Below are 21,269 nucleotides of genomic sequence, written 5' to 3' on the forward strand. Positions count from 1 at the left end.
CTGGAAAGCTCCTCCTGACTGCTCCCCTTTCTCAGCACTTCCACTGCCCGTGGAAGATGGGGCAGCCTGGCTCCCTCTCTGTGGTCGGGAAACTGAGGCCGTGGGGAGGTGTCTGGGGTCACCCAGTGAGACCAGGCAGAATGGGGACCTGGGCCGGGTCCCCAACTCCCACACCAATGCTCCTCCTCCTGGCCATTTCTAGACAGGAAGCCCTCATCTCCTCCACTCCCATCCCATCCTGACATTGTCTTCAGGCCCTCAAGAAAGAGGGGAAATCGAGGCTCAGCAAAGCCAGCGATCTGCCCAAGGCCACAGGTGCTGAGCCAAGACTCACCTGCTGATTCCCAGGCTCCCCCACCTGATGCGCTGGGTCAGGAGCCCCAGTTTGTGGCTCCCATGGCTCCTCAATTTACCCCTCTATCCACCTTCATGAAATGGGCTCCTTACTTGTTGGTGACCAGGGGAGCTGGGATCCCTGTCTTCTTCGTGGCTGTGTGTATCCACGGTGTAGACCCCAGCCAGGAACAGGTCTCAGGAAAACAGAAAGTGTTAGTCGCTCAGTCATGTCTGACTCTGTGACCCCATGGACTGTAGCGTGCCAGGCTCCTCTGTCCATGGGATTCTCCAGGCAAGAATACTAGAGTGGGTTGCCATTCCCTTCTCCAGGGGATCTTCTCAACCCAGGAATCAAACCTGGTCTCCTGCACTGGGGACAGATTCTTTACTGTCTGAGCCAATAAGGAAGCCCAGGTCTCAGGAAACATTTGTTGAATGAATGATGAAACAAGAAAAGGGAGGAATGCGTGGGTGGGGTGGTAAGGGCAGTTGAACCACCTGCTCAGAATCACAGGATGCCATTTGCCAGAATTACGGGGTCTTACACCAACTCTTCTGACTCCTAAATCTAGAATTCTTTTGACCTTTAGGAGGTCTTATGCCTCTTGGGGAGTCACCCACACAATCCTGCACCCAGTTTTGAGGGCTTCTGGCCCCCTGCAGCTCACCTACAGGCTCCCCAGGAGTCGAGTCTCTGTACTGCAGGTTGAGAACCCCGTACAGGTCACACAGCCCTGTCCCGAGGACACGACAGACATGAATGCACTTCACCAGAGCCTGAAGCCCAGCACGCACTTCAGCTGTCTCAACCACGATCCTGCACCGAGCTGCAGCCCCTGGCACATGACACGGCAGTTCTGACACCGATCCTCCGCCTCCTCTGTCCTTGCACGGCCCTCTGCCCCTCCCCAGGGGCTGCTGCTGGCCAGGGACGTGCTGGAATGCTCGTTAATGCTTCTTCAGCCACCATCAGCCCTGGCAGCCTGCACCCACGGCCTCCAGGGCAGGGACTGCCTGCACCCCACATCCGGGTCCCCGGTTGACTCAGTGGGACCCTGCCTCTCTTCCCCCACCCCTAACACCATCTTGGTCACAGAGGGCCGGGGATGGGCAGGGTCCAGGGCTCAGGAACCCACCCAGTGCCCAGAACGGCGCTGCACACACCTGGTCACAGTTGTGTTTATTAAGGGTTTTCTAATAGTGTTAGGCTTTTTGCACATGTTTTTCCACCAAAGCTCAAATGAAGCTGGTCCTGTTACACACCATTCTACAGATGTGGGAACTGAGCCCCAGGAAGCAGAGGTCACTTGTCCGAGATGCCCCAGAGGGAGTGTAGGCATTCATTCTTGGGTTGGTCTGACTTCAGGGGTGGTGGATCCTGAACCATTAGTTACTGGTGATTGTCTGGAGGTGGCAGCTCGCCTTCAGCTGTGCAGGTGTCTGTCCTTGGAAGCCCAGCCCCAGGAACGAATGTTCTGAGTGACGTGGCAGATTCACATTTATTAGAATTTCTCAGAGAATGCAGAGTTTGCTGAACTTCAGCTTGTCTCTTCATTTGCACTCATAAAATATTAAAGCTGGAAGGTGCCCTGGTCAGTGGGATTGTCTAGTCTCCACATTTTATGAAAGCGGAAACTGAGGCCCAGAGGTGCAATGGTCTCAGCCCAGGCGTCCCCAGGTCACAGATAATTAGGAAGAAATCCGGGACTCGGGACATCATGTCAATGCTCCCTAAGATCAAACAATGAAAGCTCAGGAAGTCACACTCAGGGCCTTCCGGTGCAAGCCTCTCATTTTACAAAAGAGGAAACTGAGAATCAGAGAACAGCGGGGTCTTCCTAAGGCAAAGTGCTCCACCGATGGTCCCCAGAGACCGAGTTTTGTACTAGCAGTGTGACCATACAGATGAGATAACCTTTCACTGATGAAGTGGCAGTGCGGCTGCTGCTGCTAAGTCGCTTCAGTCGTGTCCGACTCTGTGCGACCCCACAGACGGCAGCCCACCAGGCTCCCCCGTCCCTGGGATTCTCCAGGCAGGAACACTGGAGTGGGTTGCCATTTCCTTCTCCAACGCATGAAAGTGAAAAGTGAAAGGGAAGTCGCTCAGTCGTGTCCGACTCCTAGTGACCCCATGGACTGCAGCCTACCAGGCTCCTCCGTCCGTGGGATTTTCCAGGCAAGAGTACTGGAGTGGGGTGCCATTGCCTTCTCCAAAAGTAGTAATAACAGAACCTATAGTATAGGCTCACTCTCAGGAATGTAAATGATGCTGGCCCTTAGGCCAGCACCCAACACTCACTAAGGGCTCCATCTGTAGTGTATATTACTAACACTGGTGGGCCCTTGTCATTTCCCCTCTGCCACCTGCCTTCCACGCCAAATGTTTCTGGGCACAGAACAGTGGGTAAGACTGTGGACTGCTGCTTCAGTCACTTGGTAGCTGGGTGACCTCGGACTGGTTACTAGTTTGTGACTCTGGGCTTCAAATGTCTCATCAGAAAATGGGATGGCAGGAACAGACCTACTAGACAGGACTTTGGGGGGATGAATATAATACATGTGATAGGCTTCATGCAAAGCCAGGCCTAAATGAAGTGCTCAGTGGATCTGAGCACCACTCTCACCACTTTCATGGCCACGTTGCATGTCCGTCCCATCCCAGGCTGCAGGGCGCCTGGCCCAGCGTTAGGAGTGCCATCGCAGCAAGGCAAGGCGATCTCGGAGCCCTGTGCCTCCTGCCTCCGGGGCAGGGACTGCGTGCACCCCACATCTGCCGCTCTTCCCCTGCCCCTAACACCATCTTGGTCACAGAGGGCAGAAGACGGGCAGGGTCCACGGCTCAGGAACCCTCCCAGGGCCCAGAACTGTGACAACCGGTCACAGTTGTGCTTATTAAGGGTTTTCTAAGCCAGAAATAGTGTTAGGCTTTTGCATATGTTTTCCCACCAAACCTCAAAAGAAGCTGGCCCTGTTCCACACCATTCTACAGATGTGGAAACTGAGCCCCAGAAAGCAGAGGTCACTTGTCCGAGATGCCCCAGAGGGAGTGTAGGCATTCTTGGGTTGGTCTGACTTCGGGGTGGATTCTGAACCGTTAGTTATCGTTGATTGTCTGGAGGCACAAGGACTCGGCTCTGCTTTCTCGGCGCCTGCCTGGAGGCGGGGATTCTGAAAATGCTGGACAAAATTCCGGTTTTTGCAAGTGGAAGTGTCCTGGAGGAGTCCCCCTTTCAGGTGCAGAAACTGAGGTCTGGGAAAGGAAGGTTGCTGTCCACAGACTCACAGACGCCCGGTCTCAGGTTCAGGGTTTGATGCACAGGTGTCCTCGCTTGTGGCACGGTAGCCCAGGGACGGTCCCCTTCCCCAGGAGACCCCGTCCCCGAGGAAGAGAGCCCATCCCAGAGTTCCGCCTCCTCGGTTCAAGGCTGTGTGGTCAGTCCTCCCGGTGGCATCTCGGCGTCTGCCCTGCCGTTACGACGAAGGAAGCGATGGCAACCGAGGTCGCTGCCACCTTTCTGCAGTCTCCAGGGATGCCTCTGACCCGGAGCTGTGGCGACCAGGGCTGCCGGAAAGCTGGGTTCCAGCTGTAGGTAGCGCTCGCTGTCCGCATTTCCGAGCCCGAGCGCTCGGAGGAGCGCTCGACAATCTTCGGAAGCCGGAGGGAAAGCTCGGGCATTTCCGGTGCCGAGGGGCGGGGCTGACCGTAATGCCGGCGTCTCCGCCTCCGCCTGTAGAGGGCGCTGTTGCCAGTGCGAGCCCGTCAAGCCGGAGAGCCGGCCAACGTATTAGGAGGCGCAGAAACAGGTTCTGCAACCTTGGAGCCCCGGTTTCTTCCTCTGGAAAATAGGCTTGATGACAAGTCTTGTGAGACGCCAGTGGGACCCGAATAAGTTTGTGAGAGGAACTGGAAGACACATTGATAGATATGCATGCTATTTGCCTCAGTTTGTTCATCTGTAATTAGGGGTCATTGCACTTTCCATCCCTGTATAAATTGTGAGAATTGAAAACTGTGGGTAAGACACATAGGAAGGGCCTGGGGGACCTCCTTGGTGGTCCAGTGGCTGAGACTCCGAGTTCCAATGCAAGGGACCAGGGTTCGATCCCTGGTCAGGGAACTAGATCCCATATGCTGCAACTAAGACCTGGCTCAGCCAAATCAATAAGATTAAATCAAAAAAATAAAGAGCCTGGCACCTTGTAAGCACCTAGTAAAAGGTAATGATTGTGATAATGGGCGAAGGGCTCCCCCAAAGACAGGAAATAAAGTCCGCATGTCAGTTCCTGCTTCCCCTTCAGCTGCAGAGCCAGAGACAAGGCAGGTGCCAGATGTACTGAAACCACTGGCTGAGGGTCAGACCTGCCACTGACCACGTGGGCTTCAGTTCTCTCATCTGTGTAACTGATGGCCCCTAAGGCCCTTTAGCCCTGCTTCCTTGAACTCTGAGTTGTGAAATGCAGACCAAGACAGCTTCTACTTACAGATGGATAGGGTGGACAAGGGCCTATAGGGAGTCACCACGGACATTTACTCTTTCCACAAACTTCACTGAGCTAACATTCTGGTACCAGGTCCTAGGGAGCAACATTAAGTAAGAGATGCCTCTTGCCCTTGCCCAAAGTTGAGTTAGGTGACAAACAGCCCTTTAGAATACAGGGTTAGGCTAGAACAAGGGCAAGTCAGGGGGTCGTAAGAGCCCACACCTTGGGGGTTAGGGAAGGCTCCTTGAAGGTGAAGGATAAAGAGAAGTTATGTGAAAATGGGGGCAGGGGAAAAGGATTTCAGACAAGAAGCTCTGGGTACGGGTACAAGAAAATATTGCAGAATCAAGAATTTCTCAGAGGTGGGTCGGAAGCAGAAGAGATTCTGGGAGAGAGGGATGTCCTGAGCAAACACAGGGGTGGGGCCGGGTGGCTGTGTTCTAGAGCCAAGTTTTGTGCTTGGCAAGTGATTTAACCTTTCCAGGCCTCAATTTCCTCACCAAAGCTTTTTGGAGTGGATGTGATGCCTAAATGAGAAAACATATGCAAAAGACTTAACAGCAGGGGCTTAATCAGCGGACTTAGAAGGTTGGTCAAGGCCAGATCAATACAGGCTGTTCTGCTGTAGGGACACTGGCTCAGATGTACATCCCCAGGCCCCTCCACAAGAGATTCTGACTCAGAGGATCTGGGAGGGCACAGAGATTCACTTTGGTGACCAGCATTGAGGCACGATTTTTTAAAATTTTAATGAAAAGCACATTTTCTCCACTAACTCCCTCCAAGACCGTAAAGACCTCAAGGTCAGCTTTGTCTCTTTCTTCCTTCACTGCTAACCTCCCCGGAAGCCAGAAGGCAGTTCAGGTGCCCAGCGGAGTTTTTTCCTGCACGTGTGACTGAGTCCCCGACCCAGGTCTGCTCTGGGCTCCCACAGTCTTCTGTCCAGGGCAGGCGCCTGGCTCAGGGCCAGGGAAGAGGTTTCAGAAACTTTCCTGGCACGTCTCCCCTCTGCTGGCATTTGTTTCTGGTTGGCACCAGGCTGCTTCCAGGCCCTATGAGTCCTCATGCCGCTTGACCTTAGAGGGACAGGGGCTAGGATGTGGCTGCCCCTCAGAGAAGCAAACTTCACATCCTCTGAGCTCGTTTGCCAGGGCCTCTTTTAATGCCCAGTAATGCTGCATTTACCTGCCAACAGAAATGAACTTTTATCCAACTGATAGTTCTTCCCCCAAGCCTCAATACCCCACTTTAAACTGATTGGTATAGAATCTTTCTCAAATGTACTATGGACAGCCAGGATAAAGAGAGGAAGCATCACTTAAATATATTCTTCTAAAAGTGACTGCGCATCTTGAGAAGTGCAGCAGGCCCTGCTGTGAGCTCTGCGACCTTGGCAGGCCACTTTCTCTCTCTGACCTAGACAGCCTAGCCCGTATTGGGAAAGGGCCCTGCAGACCTAGGGCGACTGCTGCAGACACCACATACTTAGGTGGCCTGCACAGGGAGCACCACACAGAGGTTGCCAGATCATTTTCTTGATGACCCAAGATCTACCTGTGAACATCAAGCATGGTTCCATGGCTACCGTCTATTTATCTGTTGCCTCAGGCTAGGCCATCCAGAGAGCCATCGGCCGTCATTTCAACTTCCTGACTGTAAGGTGGCCTGGGATGCCACCTTCCCCAAGACAATGCTGGTTCTCCACCTCCCTAGCTTCCACCAGATGCTGGAGGGAACTCCCGGAGCAAAGCTCCAGACAGTGTGACAGGACCAGGAAAGGGCTGGGTCCAGTTCTAAAGCAGTGGTCCTATGGGGACCCAGCTGGGCCTTCCCATGAACATGAAAGGTGGTAGCATAGCCTTAAAGTTGAGCGTAAATGCTATAGAGACCAGCAGACCTGGGTTTGAATCCCAGCTCTGCCATTTACTACCTGTGACCTGGGGCAAGTTACCCGACCTCCTCTGAGCCTCCATTTCCCAAACCACGAAATGGGAATAGTCAGAGTATTTAATCTCATACAGTTGCTAGAATGAGAGAGGCCAGGTGTGAAAACAAAGGTACCTCTTCCTCTTCTTAGCAGAGCCTTGAGTCCTCTTGTTGCTTAGCCTCTTGCACTGGGTAACAAGAATATAACAGTCCTAGAGCATGTGTGAGTCCACAAGCCTCACCCAATTGCTAGAACTGGTCCCTTAGGAAAGACCAATGAACCATCTCACTCTCAGGCTCAGGAACCACCGCCGGAGAATCATTCATCTGTAATTGCTCGCAAAGAGAACTGTAAGAGTGGGGGAGATGGGGCGGATCTGTAAATCCACCCACCAGCTCCTGACCTTTTCGGCAGAATTCAGCCTCCTACCCACTGTCTTCCCAGGGTGGCAGACGGGTGGGCAGGCAAGCAGACCTACTGCAGGCTTTCATCAGTTTTGGGCCAGTCCCCTGTGGTTACAACCATGAGAGGATACTAGGAGGGGAAGGCTTATGCAAAACTGCATGTAGTTCAGTTTTTTGCTGTCTGCTTCATAAAGGGAGTAGGGGGAGGGAGGCCGCCTCCCCTTTACTATAAGTCAAGGCCTGCAAAAATAGGACACCTCTAAGGAGCGGGGGGGAGGAAGAGGGGAGGAAGGAAAGGAGGACAGAGAAACTGGGGGTGGAGGAGAGATGGAAGGGTGTGATAGAAGGAGAAGGAACAGAGAGAGGAAGAGAAGGAGAGTATATGAGGCATGATGAACGCCAAAGAGAGACAAGGAGAAAGAGAAATACTCTGCGCTTCACAGACACACAAAAATAACTGCTGAATTAAAAAAGAAAAAGGTATTACTGAGGAGAGTTTGCAAGCAATGTAGTAGGCAGGGTCTGAGCCCTAGCGAAGGTGACCTCGCACAGCTCAGGCTGGCTGGAAGGCTCTTAGCCGGCAGTGGCCGCCCTCCAAGGGCTCAGCCAGCCGGGAGTTGTCCAGATGCCTGGTGCTGAAATGCCCGGGTACTCACCAGCTTCTCAAAGAGGACTTGCTCAGCCATTCGACTATTTGTTCAGCTCTGCTGTATGCCAACCACTGTTCCAAGGGCTGAGGAAAGCACCACTGAATAAGACAGGCAAAAGTCCTTGATTTTATGAAGCTTACATTCTATGGGAGGAGATGAGATAGTACAACTGTCCATGTTAGAAAAGGTCAAGTTCTATGGAGAGACATAAAGTAGGAAGAGAATGAGCTTAGCAAATACATCCCAAACAGAGGTCACAGCGAGGTGACACAGTGCTGTGGGATGCCAGGGCTGGGAGTGAGCCCCACGTAAAGGATGTACTGACACTGGGTCACAGGTCACAGGGACTCTCAGTTGGATCACCTGTCAGTGGCCAGACTCCAGTTCCAGCCAGCCGCTTGTTCCCTCTCTGGGGGCCTCTCATTCCTCCAACCTCAGGTCATCTGGGCCCCTCAGTGCCAGAGAAATGGGTTTTCACCTTCTGTATACAGAACTAGCTTAAGGTTGGATGATTTGAGACCCTGTCACTGGGTCAACTTGGGCAAGTCATCTCCTTACTCTGGCCTTTGTTTACTCATCTATAAAAGGGACAATGATCCTTGACTAGTGATTCTTGCCATGTTTGAGGAGGTACCAAGGAGAAAGTGGTGGCTGAGTTCTGTCTGCTGTACACATGGGGTATTCCCCCTCACTGAGGTATCATACTTCAGAGTCCCCAGGGCTTACCACAGGGTCTAACCCTGTTAGACACTGAATGAATGGAGTGGCAGCAATCTTGGCCAGTGTTCACTGAAAACTGTGTTCCACCCTCACCCTTCACTCTGCAGCCCTGTTCCTGAAGAGCACTAACCCTGAAGGAGAGCCCAGAGGGAACAGGGCCTGAAGCCCATGCCTGAGTGGGTCCTGCAGTCTGGGCCACTTTGGGTGACACTTGGGGGGTCAGAAGCCACTGTGGTCAAATAAGTTTTGGGGAACTTGGCACCTCTGGGAGATTCCTAATGCTCATCACCATGTCCAGGCTCTAAGAGCTGCACCAAGAGTCCTGATAACTTCCTTCAGCTGTCAAACTCCTGTTTCTCCTCCTTTTTGGAGGAATGCTTATCATAATCCTCAAGAAGTTGCCCTGAGAAATGCTGCACTGGGATTTGGGAACGACTTGAGAATTCTTGTCCCAGGGAGACAATTTTAGAAGTTTCTGGGGTTCCGAACCTCAGTGTTTTTTGTACATCTATCACATAGCAGGCACTCAGTAAACATGTGAAGAATGGATGAATGAATGGATACATGACACTGTTGTTCTACTCAGTTTCAAATGGTAAAAACTGGGGCAGCAAGATCAAAGGGATTTGAGACTCAAGGACTCAGGGCAGAATCATTTTTAGTCCCCTTTAGACCACAAGTTTGGGTGAGGAACGGCTGGAATTTATTCATCCATCCATTCATTCACCCAATGACAACTCAGGGTGGTAAGTGTGATGTGGTGGATTAGCACTGGGGACCATGGAGGGGATAACTGACTACATGTTGGGGTAAAAGGGAATGACTTCCAGGAGGTGAGCCTGAAGGGCCCTTTGAGGGGACTGACCTCAGGATTCCCACCCTCATGGCATTTTCCAGCCACATGAATCACATTAGGGACTTCTTGCTTAGAATCCCATGGTTGTGGGCGCCCAGCCTTGACAGAATCCATCTTGGCCCCCTCCTCTCTTTTACCCAGCCCCTGCTGCCACTCCGCTTTGCTGTCAGCTGCCTGTCAGCCTCCCCACACCCAGAGGATGCATCTGCATTATGCAGATGACTGAAAAGACCCAAAGGAACAGAGCTAATGGCAAGATTCCAAGCAGAATGACAAGTCAATGGGGAGCCCTCTGCAAGCCCCCCAAATGCCATTCTTAGAAGCCTCAGGCCAGACACTCACCTCCATCCTCCCAGCACCAACTGCACACCTGCCCTTTTGCCCCCTGCAAACTGGAGCATAGCTGGACCTTTAAACAGGGGAAAAATGCTTCATCATGTTCTGCTTCTTCATGCAAAACCAGAAACTCCCTTCCCCCTCCCTCCTCCTCCCCAGTGCACTCTCCTCCCAGTAAAACCTGGTTAAAGGGACAGTACAATCACATCCCCATCTCTGAGGGCCTGCTTAGAACCAGGGGTCTGGGAGTGAGGTGGAGTGCAGAGAGAAAAGGACAGATAGAGGTCTTCCCTAGGGTATTTGTCTGTCCCCATCCTGGGGAGCCTACAGAAGGAAAACCATGCAGACTGGAAATGTAGTGCAGGTTGAATTAACTGCCTGAGGGAGGCTCAGGTCTGGGATGGAAGTCTTCAGTGACTCCCTAGGGGGTCTCAAGGCTCCCCGCCTCACCACACCTGACATCTAGGTCCCTTCAGCTCCAATGGAAGGACAAGACAGGTGTGTATGTGGGAGACAGTCACAGAATGGAGGAACTGGACCCCCAATAGAAGGTCAAGGGGCTGGGTCTCTGGCTGCCAGGGTGACCCCACTGGATTACCCATCCACCCCTCCTCAGTCCCCCATCTGCATAGCATAGGGATCAGACATCAGTGAGATAGAATTCCTCCCTCCCATCCCTCAAGGGGAAGGCAGAGGTTAATTAACCCCTTTCTCCCCAACAAAGAGTAGGCCCTGTCCTTGGTGCTGAAGCATCAGCTGCAGCACCACCCCCACTCCCAAGGCTCTTGACTGGAGTCAAACCCAAGACAAAGCTAACTATCAACAGCAGTGCAGGTCCCCCAAATACAAAGGCCTCTTTTCTACCTGAATTAAGGCTTGTGGGGGTGAGCAGCTCTGATACCCTGAAAGCTTCTCACCGCTTCTCCGGGTGTGAGAAGGGAGCCCAGTCATGACACCCACTTGTCTCTTGTGGGTGTGGGGAGAAACGACAAGTTGAAGCCGAGGAGATGGAGAGGGGAGAGGAAGAAAGGACTTCCGAGTTGTGGGGAAGTGGCTGCTATGTCCACGGGCAGTAGGATTCCTCTCCTCTACTGATGCTGGAGACTTCCCAAGTCTCTGGGGGTCTCAAGTTGCAGCCTGACCTGGAGCAAGGTCTGTTCTTTGTACCGATGGGTGAACCGAGTGGGGGTGGGGGCAACGTGTTCAAGGTCATTCGCCAGCAACTGTGGGGCTGTCTTCGGTGTGCAGACCCTGGCCCGAGGGACTCCTGGCACCCCTGCCACCTCCCCAAACCCCACACCCAACTCACACCAGCTCTCCCAACGCCATGCCCCATTCCCTGCAGTACCCCCACTCTTGGTTCTTTGACCCTTGCACACTCCGCCTTTACAGGGAACCCTCTGCACACTTCACTGAGGGTCCTTCTTGCTGGGGCCGGTTTCGGGGTCTCCTGCCTCCTATCCTGAGGAGAACACTGTGCCCACCCCCAATCCGGGCTTCCCTTCTCTAGCCTCTGCAGTGTCTCCCACACCCCCAATTCAGGGCAGCCTTGCCGCCCCTCCCCAACTCCAGGCCCCCTCCCCTTTTTCGGGCCGGTTGCCGAGTTCTTGAATCCTCTCTTGGTGGCCTCTCTAGCAGCTAGGGTCTTCTATCTCTACTCTGTAGCGCCCACCATGCCTCCATTCAGGAGTACTTTTCTCCTCCCCTATTCCGGGCCGGCTGCAGACACTCTGAGCTCCCTCTCCTGAGGGTCTAACTATCAGGGAATTCCTGTGCCCCCTATCACTCGGGGTCCTCATCCTACTGCGCCTTCCACCACCCCATCCCGAGGGCATCCTGTCCCATTCCCATCTGGTCTCCTTGCCCTCGCTCCCCCATTTCGGACGCCTTCTCTCTTTCCGAACATAGTAGTAGGGTCTCGCCACCCGCACCCGGGGGGTCCCCGGCGGTCCACTCCGGGAGTCCTCTACCGTCTGACGCCCTCGGCGGGGTGGGGGCGCGGGTCTCCTCTGACGCTGCGTTGTCGATTCCCCTTCACTCCTAGGTTCCCCTGCCCCGCCCCTCTCACTGCGGCGGAGCCGGCCGGCCTAGGCCGCTGGGGGAGGAGGCGGAGAGGGCGGGGCCCTCCTCCCCCGCCCCGCCCGAACTGCTGAGGGGCTGGACCCCGCCGGGCTGCTATAAAAGGGCCGGCCGGTCCGGAGGTGCTGCAGTGTCGCCCGCCTCCTCCTAGCCTCAGGGCTCCTTCTCCGCCGGTGGCCGCACCCGCTCCGGCCACGATGAGCTTCAGCGGCGCCGACGCGCTGCTGGGCGCCTTCGCGCCGCTCCACGGAGGCGGCAGCTTGCACTATGCACTGGCTCGCAAAGGCGGCGCGGGCGGAGCGCGCTCTGCAGCCGGCTCCTCCAGCGGATTCCACTCATGGGCGCGGACCTCCGTGAGCTCCGTGTCGGCCTCCCCGAGCCGCTTCCGAGGCGCCGGGACTACCTCCAGCACCGACTCGCTAGACACCCTGAGCAACGGACCGGAGGGCTGCGTGGTGGTGGCGCGCAGTGAGAAGGAGCAGCTGCAGGTGCTGAACGACCGCTTCGCGGGCTACATCGACAAGGTGCGGCAGCTCGAGGCGCATAACCGCAGCCTGGAGGGCGAGGCGGCGGCGCTGCGGCAGCAGCAGGCGGGCCGCGCAGCCATGGGCGAGCTGTACGAGCGCGAGGTGCGCGAGATGCGCGGCGCAGTGCTGCGCTTGGGCGCGGCTCGAGGCCAGCTGCGCCTGGAGCAGGAGCACCTGCTGGAGGACATCGCGCACGTGCGCCAGCGCCTGGACGACGAGGCCCGGCAGCGCGAGGAGGCCGAGGCAGCGACGCGCGCACTGGCCCGCTTTGCGCAGGAGGCCGAGGCGGCGCGCGTGGAGCTGCAGAAGAAGGCACAAGCCCTGCAGGAAGAGTGCGGCTACCTGCGGCGTCACCACCAGGAGGAGGTGGGCGAGCTGCTCGGCCAGATCCAGAGCAGCAGCGCCGCGCAGACGCAGGCCGAGGCGCGCGATGCCCTCAAGTGCGACGTGACGTCTGCCCTGCGCGAGATCCGCGCGCAGCTTGAAGGCCACACGGTGCAGAGCACGCTTCAGTCCGAGGAGTGGTTCCGAGGTTTGCAGGCGCGGGGGGCAGGGAGGAGGGGCGCCCCCTAGTGGTCGGACATCGAGAGGCAGGGTGGTGTGACCTAGGGGGTCGGTGGAGTCGGCCTAGAGGGCTGGTTGGATGGTGCGGTTGCTCAGGTTCCCCCAGCAAAGGGCACGCCCCTTAGCTAAAAAACAGTTTTACTCTGGGTCTTTTGTGCGGCACTCCCCGCCTCTTCCTCCCCACTCTAGGTTCTCCTTTGGCCTTCTCCAGGGTCCTTGTATCTGTCCTTCAATTCTCAGTCCTCTCTGCTCCTTCTCCCAAGTCAGGGTAACCCCTCGACTGTGAGTCAGCCCCACTTCCAACAGGTTCCCTCTTCCGCTCCAAAGCGGCGCCGGCTTCTAGTCGTTGGGGCCGGGGAGGTCCCTCATTGCCCCTCAAAGTAACATCCCTTCCCCGTCCAATGCTGCCCATCCCCCTCTTCTGCACACTGCAGGGGACCCCATTCTCCTGACACCTATCAGGCCCCTCCCCGCCACAGTCAGAGAGGGTGAGTCATTCTCACATTCTCTCTCCCCAGGAAGGCCATCATTACAACCAATTGGTGTGTGAGGCTGAAGGGGCCAGGGGCCCTTGAATGTCCTCTCTCCCCTTCCTGAAAGCTGGGAGCCTCCCAAATCTATCTCCCTCCCCCACCTCTACGCCACCCTGAGTCAGCTAGGGTGCAGCTGCTGCAGCTCTGAAGCTGTGTCCAACACCCGCAGGGTGACTTTGACCCACACTCTGCCCTCTCTGGTTTTCATTCCTTTTGGGATTAGAAGGGGAATGGACCGACTGGGCTTCTTACCCTGGGGCGTTCCACGCTCCTTAAAACTTCTGCATTGTTCTTGGGAGAGGGCACAGAGGCTTCAGTGATTTTCAGAGAAGCCTGTGATACACAGTGGGTAAGAATCCTCACCCATTTGGATGGTCTCTAAGTCTCTGGAAGCACTAGGAGGGAAAACCAGAAAAGCTGGGGTTTGGGTGCATGGCTTTTCTGGTTCCTGCCTCTCCTCTGCGGTAGCAGAACCACCCCTCCCCCATCTCTGCAGCAGCAAGGCTCCTCCCAGAGCAAGCTGCCCTCTTGGACTTTGCTCTTCACCCTGGCAGACCATCCCAGGACTTCTGGATCACTCTTCCTCCTCAGCTCCTAAGACTCAGGTCCTGGGTATCATTATCTCAGGATTCAGGATGCTCACAGTCAGGAGGTTCACACTAGATCTCCAGACCCACTCTGGCCCCTGAAGCCTTCTGGGAACCTGCAGCCTGTTGCTCACAGGAGCCAGGGTGTGGCTGCCATGGGCACAGGGGCTCCTGTGCTAGAGAACGCGCAGCCAGGGGGAGGAAGGGACAGAGGAGCTGGCACACGGGCCTCAGACTCCACAGGGATTTGGGCTCTGCTATGGCTCCATGGCTCCCAGAGCCCTAATGCCTCTAAAGGTCATAGGCTCATTGATTTGTTCAACCCCAAGCTTGAGGTTAAGCTCCATGGGCCAGGTTTCATAACCCCCCGCACTGCCAGCCTTTGTTGGGGAGGTGAACCAGAAGGGCCAGAAGAAATAGGGGCTTCTTTGCTGTGCAGGACCTGAGGCCTGCGTTTGGGGAGTCGGGGTGTGATCTTTGGAGCCAGATACACACTAGATTTGAACCCCAGTCCTGCTGCTCAAACTGGCCTGCTGGCCTTGGACAGTGTCATCTGCCTGTCACACAGGAGAGGATGAGTGAAGCATCCACAATAGCCCCTGGCACTCAGGAGGTCCTTAACCCGCGTGTGGCCCCTTCCAAATCCAGTTGTGTCTAACCCTGTGCCCTGCCTCTCTCCCCAACAGTGAGGCTGGACCGACTGTCCGAGGCAGCCAAGGTGAACACAGACGCCATGCGCTCAGCACAGGAGGAGATATCTGAGTACCGGCGCCAGCTGCAGGCCAGGACCACAGAGCTGGAGACGCTCAAAAGCACCAAGGACTCACTGGAGAGGCAGCGCTCTGAGCTGGAGGACCGTCACCAGGCTGACATCGCATCCTACCAGGTGGGCAGGGGTGGGGCAGAAAGCCAGACCACCTAACCTTGCTGGGTGACCCTGGACAAGTCACTGTCCCTCTTTGAGTGGAGAGCATAGGCCTTAGAGTCAGACATGCCAGGGGTACCTGTATGTCTTTCTAGCTGTGTGACCCTAAGAAAGTTATCTGCCTCTCTCTGTGACTGAATTCTCTCAATGCAATTAAAAAAAAAAAAAGCCTCCTTTGCAGAGCTATGAAGATTAAAGAGAGAGATGAACTTCTCATGAGATGAGTGAGAGACAGCAGAGTCTTGGTCGTGGTGGGTGTTCAGTAAACAGTAACCAGTGTCTGAGTGAGGACAGCCTGGGAAGGCCTCAGCAGATACCTCCCACTAAAGACAATGATTGAAAGAAAGTGTCTAAAAATTCTTTTAGAGAACTTATTATACAAGCAGTATGTGGTTGTTGTAGAAAAAGAGGCTGCTTTTTGATCAGCCACGGTGGTTGCCTTTAAGCAGTGGCTCGGGGGCTTGGGTCGGGGAGAAGCCTCAGCTCATGCTTAGCGTGCTTCTGTGCATGGTCTCAGCCATCAACGGCAGTTGCCTCCCGAGCCTTTACTGTGCAGGTGCTTTGGAGCACTGGGCAGACAACAGGGAGCCAAAGCAGACAAGTTCCCACTGAGCCCTTTCTAAGCTTAAGATCTGTAAAAATTCACCCATCATCCCAATGACCTGTGGTAGCCATGGTCGGTGTCTGGCGTGTTCCATTCCAGAACACTCCCCAGGCTGAGGTTATACACACAGTGGGATGTTTGTTCCGGGTCCATGAATGAGGTCCCGAAGCTTTCACAAGGTGGGGCTGGCCTGGGCCTCTTTGGGTTTGCAGAGCCCACTCCAGCCTCGCTGGTGCCGAGGTCTCCATGGTGACTGACAGCAATGCATGTGTGACTTCTCCTCCCCAGGAGGCCATCCAGCAGCTGGATGCAGAGCTGAGGAACACCAAGTGGGAGATGGCAGCCCAGCTCCGAGAGTACCAGGATCTACTCAATGTCAAGATGGCTCTGGACATTGAGATCGCTGCTTACAGGTGAGGGGGCCGGGGGGCCTTTGGGTGGTGGGAGCCCTTGTGTTCTTAGAAGGAGAAGCCTTGGATTTTAAGATCTGCAGTGAGGTAGCCTGCTGTCTTAGAGACCAAAAAAAAAAATTTTTTTTTCTTACTATTGTGAAATGTATACAGCATAAAATTTACCGTTCAGCCATTTTAAAGCCTACGGTTCAGTGGCATTAAAACTATTTACATTGCCGTCCAGTCATCACTATCATCTACCTCCAGAACACTTTTCGTCTTCCCACACTGAAATTCGGTGCTCATTAAACAAGAACTCCCTGATCCCTTCCCCTCCCTCCCCCGAGTCCTGGCCACCATTGTTCTGTCTTCTGAGAAGCAAATATCTTGAGCGCGACTTAGAGGGTCTGACAGTGATTTAGAGGGTTAAAGCTCCCCACCCTCTTCTCAGATTCAGCCAGCCAGAGGCCTGTCTTGGGAGAGAAAGGAGGGACTTGAGTTGTCAAGGACCTTTACAACTCTACCTCTTAAAGAGATTCTTTTCATTCATTATTTCATTGAAACCACCCTCTGAGGTAGAAACTCTTAATGACCCTGTTTTTACCAATGAGGAGACTGAGGCTTGAAGAGTTTGAATGGCTTTGCTAATAAGGTCACACTTCTAGTGGGTAGGAAAGTGTAGGAACTCTGTCCCTACTCTATTCCTAAAATTCAAAGGATGAGAATATAACAACAGAGCCTTGAAATTCAAATGGGAACATTCTAATACCTTTAAAGCCCAGGTTTATAAATGTGGAATTTCTTGCTCATACTCCCCCCTTTCTCTTAAACAACATTTTGAGGGACAATACATGTAAATTTTGTTAATATAGGCGTTCTCTCTTGAGGGCCATTTTTCAGAGGAAAAAAAGTTTAATAAGTGGTAGCCTTAGTTGAATTAAAACAAGAGCAATGCCATTGGGGTACAGATTCTGGTAGTCCTTGGGATGATCTGCTAGTGATCTCCTCCAGTCTAAGTGCCCACCATTCACATCCCTTCTTCCACCAAACTATGTATCACTACACACAGGGGGTCTTCGGAGTAACCCAGGAAGCCCCCTACCTCAGTGATCGACTTTGAGTTAATAGTAACATGTTTCATTATCCATTCTGCAGAAAACTCCTGGAGGGTGAAGAATGTCGAATTGGCTTTGGCCCGAGTCCTTTCCTCCTTCCAGAAGGACTCCCCAAGATCCCCTCCGTGTCCACTCACATCAAAGTCAAAAGTGAAGAGAAGATCAAGATGGTAGAAAAGTCAGAGAAGGAAACTGTGATTGTGGAGGAACAGACAGAGGAGGTCCAAGTGACTGAAGAAGTGACTGAAGAAGAAGAGAAAGAGGCCAAAGAGGAGGAAGGAGAAGCAGTAAAGTCTCCCCCAGCAGAAGAGGCTGCATCCCCAGAGAAGGAGGAGGCCAAGTCACCAGCCGAGGCCAAGTCCCCAGAGAAGGCCAAGTCCCCTGTGAAGGAGGAGGCCAAGTCCCCACAGAAGGAAGAGGCCAAGTCACCAGCTGAGGTGAAGTCCCCTGAGAAGGCCAAGTCCCCCGTGGAGGCCAAGTCCCCAGAGAAGGCCAAGTCCCCTGTGAAGGAAGAAGCCAAATCCCCAGAGAAGGCCAAGTCCCCAGTGGAGGCCAAGTCTCCAGAAAAGGCCAAGTCCCCCATGAAGGAAGAGGCCAAGTCCCCAGAGAAGGTCAAATCCCCAGTGGAGGCCAAATCCCCAGAGAAGGAGGAGGCCAAGTCCCCAGAGAAGGCCAAGTCCCCAGAGAAAGCCAAGTCCCCTGTGAAGGAAGAGGCCAAGTCCCCAGAGAAGGCCAAGTCCCCAGTGGAAGCCAAGTCCCCTGTGAAGGAGGAGACCAAGTCCCCAGAGAAGGCCAAGTCTCCTGTGAAGGAGGAGGCCAAGTCCCCAGAGAAGGCCAAGTCTCCAGTGGAGGCCAAGTCGCCAGAGAAGGCCAAGTCTCCTGTGAAGGAGGAGGCCAAGTCCCCAGAGAAGGCCAAGTCTCCTGTGAAAGAGGAGGCCAAGTCCCCAGAGAAGGCCAAGTCTCCTGTGAAGGAGGAGGCCAAGTCCCCAGAGAAGGCCAAGTCTCCTGTGAAGGAGGAGGCCAAATCCCCAGAGAAGGCCAAGTCTCCTGTGAAAGAGGAGGCCAAGTCGCCAGAGAAGGCCAAGTCTCCTGTGAAAGAGGAGGCCAAGTCCCCAGAGAAGGCCAAGTCTCCTGTGAAAGAGGAGGCCAAGTCCCCAGAGAAGGCCAAGTCCCCAGTAGAGGCCAAGTCCCCAGAGAAGGCCAAGTCTCCTGCGAAGGAGGAGGCCAAGTCCCCAGAGAAGGCCAAGTCTCCTGCGAAGGAGGAGGCCAAGTCCCCAGAGAAGGCCAAGTCCCCAGAGAAGCCCAAAAGCCCTGTGAAGGAGGAGGCCAAGTCCCCAGAGAAGCCCAAAAGCCCTGTGAAGGAGGAGGCCAAGTCCCCAGAGAAGCCCAAAAGCCCTGTCAAGGAGGAGGCCAAATCCCCAGAGAAGGCCAAGTCTCCTGTGAAGGATGAGGCCAAGGCTCCTGGGAAGGAGGTCCCAAAGAAGGAGGAGGCCAAGTCCCCTGTGAAGGAGGAAGAAAAACCCCAGGAGGTGAGAGCCAAAGAGCCCCCAAAGAAGGCAGAGGAAGAGAAAGCTCCAGCCATACCCAAAGCTGAGGAGAAGAAGGACAGCAAGAAAGATGAGGTGCCCAAGAAGGAGGCTCCAAAGCCCGAGGAGAAGAAGGAGCCTGCTGTGGAAAAGCCCAAAGAACCCAAAGCTGAAGCCAAGAAGGAAGAGGCTGAAGATAAGAAAAAAGCAACCACCCCAGAGAAGGAGGCTCCTGCCAAGGGGAAGGAAGAGGCCAAGCCTAAAGAGAAGACTGAGGTGGCCAAGAAGGAACCAGATGATGCCAAGCCCAAAGAACCCAGCAAAGCAGCAGAAAAGCCAAAGAAGGAAGAGACGCCGGCAGCACCAGAGAAAAAAGACGCCAAGGAGGGGAAGGCCGCAGAAGCCAAGAAGCCTGAGGAGAAACCCAAAACAGAGGCCCAAGCCAAGGAACCTGGCAAGGAGGCCTCCACACCCGGGAAAGCCAAGGCTGAGAAATCCTCCAGCACAGACCAGAAAGACAGCAGACCTGCAGAGAAGGCCGCAGAAGATAAGGCCACCAAGGGAGAGAAGTAAGGTAGGGAGAAGGGATCGTTCAGAGCAGCCAAAGAAACTCAGGGGGGTCTGGGAGCTCAAAGATCAGTATCACAAATTTTCACTTTTTTCTCTCTTTTCTTTAAGAAGAAACTCTGCTTAGACAACAGGCCCTCCTTCACCAAACAGGAATTTCTATTAGCAATATGTTAGCAAGAGAGGGTCCTCCCAACTCCCAGCCCCATGGCCCAAACCCTCCCTAGGCGATGGGCAATTATGTTATGATAGCTTATGTAGCCGAATGTGATATATGCCGAATGCCACACGTAAACACTTGACTATACAGACTGCCCCCTCCTCTCCAAATAAGTGCATTTATTTCCTGTATGTGCAACTGACAGATGACCGCAATAATGAATGAGCAGTTAGAAACACATAATGCTTGAGATGTCTTAACCTATTCCTGAATGCCTTCTATTTTCCAAAGGGGTGGTCGGGTCCTTGCCTAAAGCTCTCTGTCCCAGAAGAGCTGCAGCAGGTGGGGCTGGGCGCTGACCACTGTACCACGCCAGGGCGCACTTTTCCACTGGAATCCACTTTCAATTGCTTCTGTGCAATAAAACCAAGTGCTTATAAAATAGAAATGTGACTGTTGTCATTTCTTCCTTTCCCCTGGACGGGCTGGGGGATGGGCAAGGGAGGTCTTAATTTTACACTTGAGAGTGCGCGGGACTGGGAGGGAACAGGAAATCTTGTGCGTCCGGGACTGGTTACGAGGCTGCCCTCAGGCTATTTCCTGGGCACAAACCCAGGCACTGTGCTCAGTGCTTTGAAATCTTATAAACAGGTGGCCTGGTGTGTGGTTTCTCCACAAGGTCCATGTACCACCTATATAAGCATCTGGGCACCTTATAAACATGCAGACTCCTTCATTCCACCAACCTCTGAATTAGAATCTGAGGGGTTGGCCTGGGACACTGCAGGCGTCACCGACTCCCACTTGGTTCTAACGCACACTGAAGTCTGGGGACAGGTGAGGTCCTGGGGACACGGAGCCATCTATTTAAGAGCTCTGCATATGTCCTTGTTTTGTAAGGAGGGATGAGCTTTCTGAATGAGGGGCTGTATGTAGCTAATTCACCTGTACTGAAGACTACAGTCACCACTATTAGGAACAATTTGTTAACAGTCGCCTAATTGGACTCCAACATGCTTCTCTGGACATGCTTTTGAAACCTGCAGTGCTCATGTGGATTTATGTGGGGTCTTTAGTGTAAAAGTTTGACCTCATGACTTAATTTCTAGTAACTAGAATATGGCAAAGTGATGGGATGTCATTTCTGAGAGTAGATTACAAACAGATTCTGGCTTCTGTTTTGCTTGTTCTCCATTGCTCTCTTACTTGGTCATTCTGCTGGAAGCCAGCTGCCATGTGGTAAGCTGCTCTGAGGATAAGCCTTCAAAAGGCCAGGAGTGGAAAGAGCCAACAGCCAGTGAAGAACAAGGGTCCTCAGAACAACAAGAAACCGAATCCTGCCAACAACCATGCTGTCGAACATGGACAAAGATCCTCCCCTGCTGAGCCCCAGACGACACCGATTGTAGCTTTCTGAGAGGCCTTAAGGAAGAAGTGCCCAGCTAAACTGCACCTGGATGATAGATTTCTGCTGTTTTAAGCCACTAAGTTTTGGGAAAATGTGTTACATAGATAATGTGGCTTTGACATCATAGGGAAACATGATACGTATTAGAGTTACAAGGGCTCTCATGAATCATTGCCTCAGCCAATGTCTACAGAAGACACGAAGGGACTTGTCCGGACTAGAATCCAGGTCATCAGTTTCGGTCACCACTTACTGGGCATCCCCAGGACTGGGCTCTGGACTACACATTTTATGTCCACTGCCTAATAACACAGCCCAATGGAGCAAGCGCTATTGAACTTGCATTTCTCAGTTGAGGAATCTGAGGCTTAGAGAAACAGATCTTGCCCAAAGTCCAGAACCAGGAAGAGGTGGTGCATGGATTTAAATTTGGGCCTGTCTGACCGTAGAACCCAGGCTTATCCTTACTCAGCGGTCCTGCCGCCATCCTCTGTGAGAACGGGTTACGTGGCCACCCCTAAACCAGGTGCTGGAGGTATTTAGATGATCTCCTTCTCATGGTAGCGCCAAG

At 53.9% G+C, this 21,269-nt stretch overlaps 1 protein-coding gene and 1 long non-coding RNA gene across 4 annotated transcripts; one reads left to right on the plus strand and one right to left on the minus strand.

Moving 5' to 3' along the window:
- Positions 1–1,499: 1,499 nt before the first annotated feature.
- On the minus strand, positions 1,500–11,829 carry LOC139176773 (uncharacterized). Of its 3 annotated transcripts, XR_011561224.1 has the most exons (4): positions 11,682–11,829; positions 9,718–9,784; positions 7,806–7,942; positions 1,500–4,240 (listed from the first exon to the last, which is right to left on the minus strand). It is a non-coding gene; the product is annotated as an uncharacterized lncRNA (long non-coding RNA). The 3 variants fall into 3 exon arrangements; XR_011561223.1 differs by lacking the exon at positions 11,682–11,829 and having other exon boundaries at positions 9,718–9,844; XR_011561225.1 differs by lacking the exons at positions 1,500–4,240; positions 11,682–11,829 and adding an exon at positions 5,543–6,003 and having other exon boundaries at positions 9,718–9,844.
- An 82-nt stretch (positions 11,830–11,911) lies between these two features.
- On the plus strand, positions 11,912–19,738 carry NEFH (neurofilament heavy chain). Its single transcript, XM_019978089.2, has 4 exons — positions 11,912–12,849; positions 14,688–14,887; positions 15,819–15,943; positions 17,078–19,738. The coding sequence occupies exons 1-4, from the start codon at positions 11,988–11,990 to the stop codon at positions 19,134–19,136; spliced, it is 3,246 nt and encodes a 1,081-aa protein (XP_019833648.2). The 5' UTR covers positions 11,912–11,987; the 3' UTR covers positions 19,137–19,738.
- Positions 19,739–21,269: the final 1,531 nt, after the last annotated feature.

This window comes from Bos indicus, chromosome 17 (assembly GCF_029378745.1).
Source record: "Bos indicus isolate NIAB-ARS_2022 breed Sahiwal x Tharparkar chromosome 17, NIAB-ARS_B.indTharparkar_mat_pri_1.0, whole genome shotgun sequence".
Taxonomy (NCBI): domain Eukaryota; kingdom Metazoa; phylum Chordata; class Mammalia; order Artiodactyla; family Bovidae; genus Bos; species Bos indicus.

What these genes read in the sequence shown, in the direction of transcription:
- NEFH (XM_019978089.2), top strand. Translation starts at nt 11,988, where the DNA reads ATGAGCTTCAGCGGCGCCGACGCGCTGCTGGGCGCCTTCGCGCCGCTC. An exon ending in GTCCGAGGAGTGGTTCCGAG is followed by an intron (nt 12,850 to 14,687) that starts GTTTGCAGGCGC and finishes TCTCCCCAACAG; the next exon opens with TGAGGCTGGACCGACTGTCC. An exon ending in ATTGAGATCGCTGCTTACAG is followed by an intron (nt 15,944 to 17,077) that starts GTGAGGGGGCCG and finishes TCCATTCTGCAG; the next exon opens with AAAACTCCTGGAGGGTGAAG.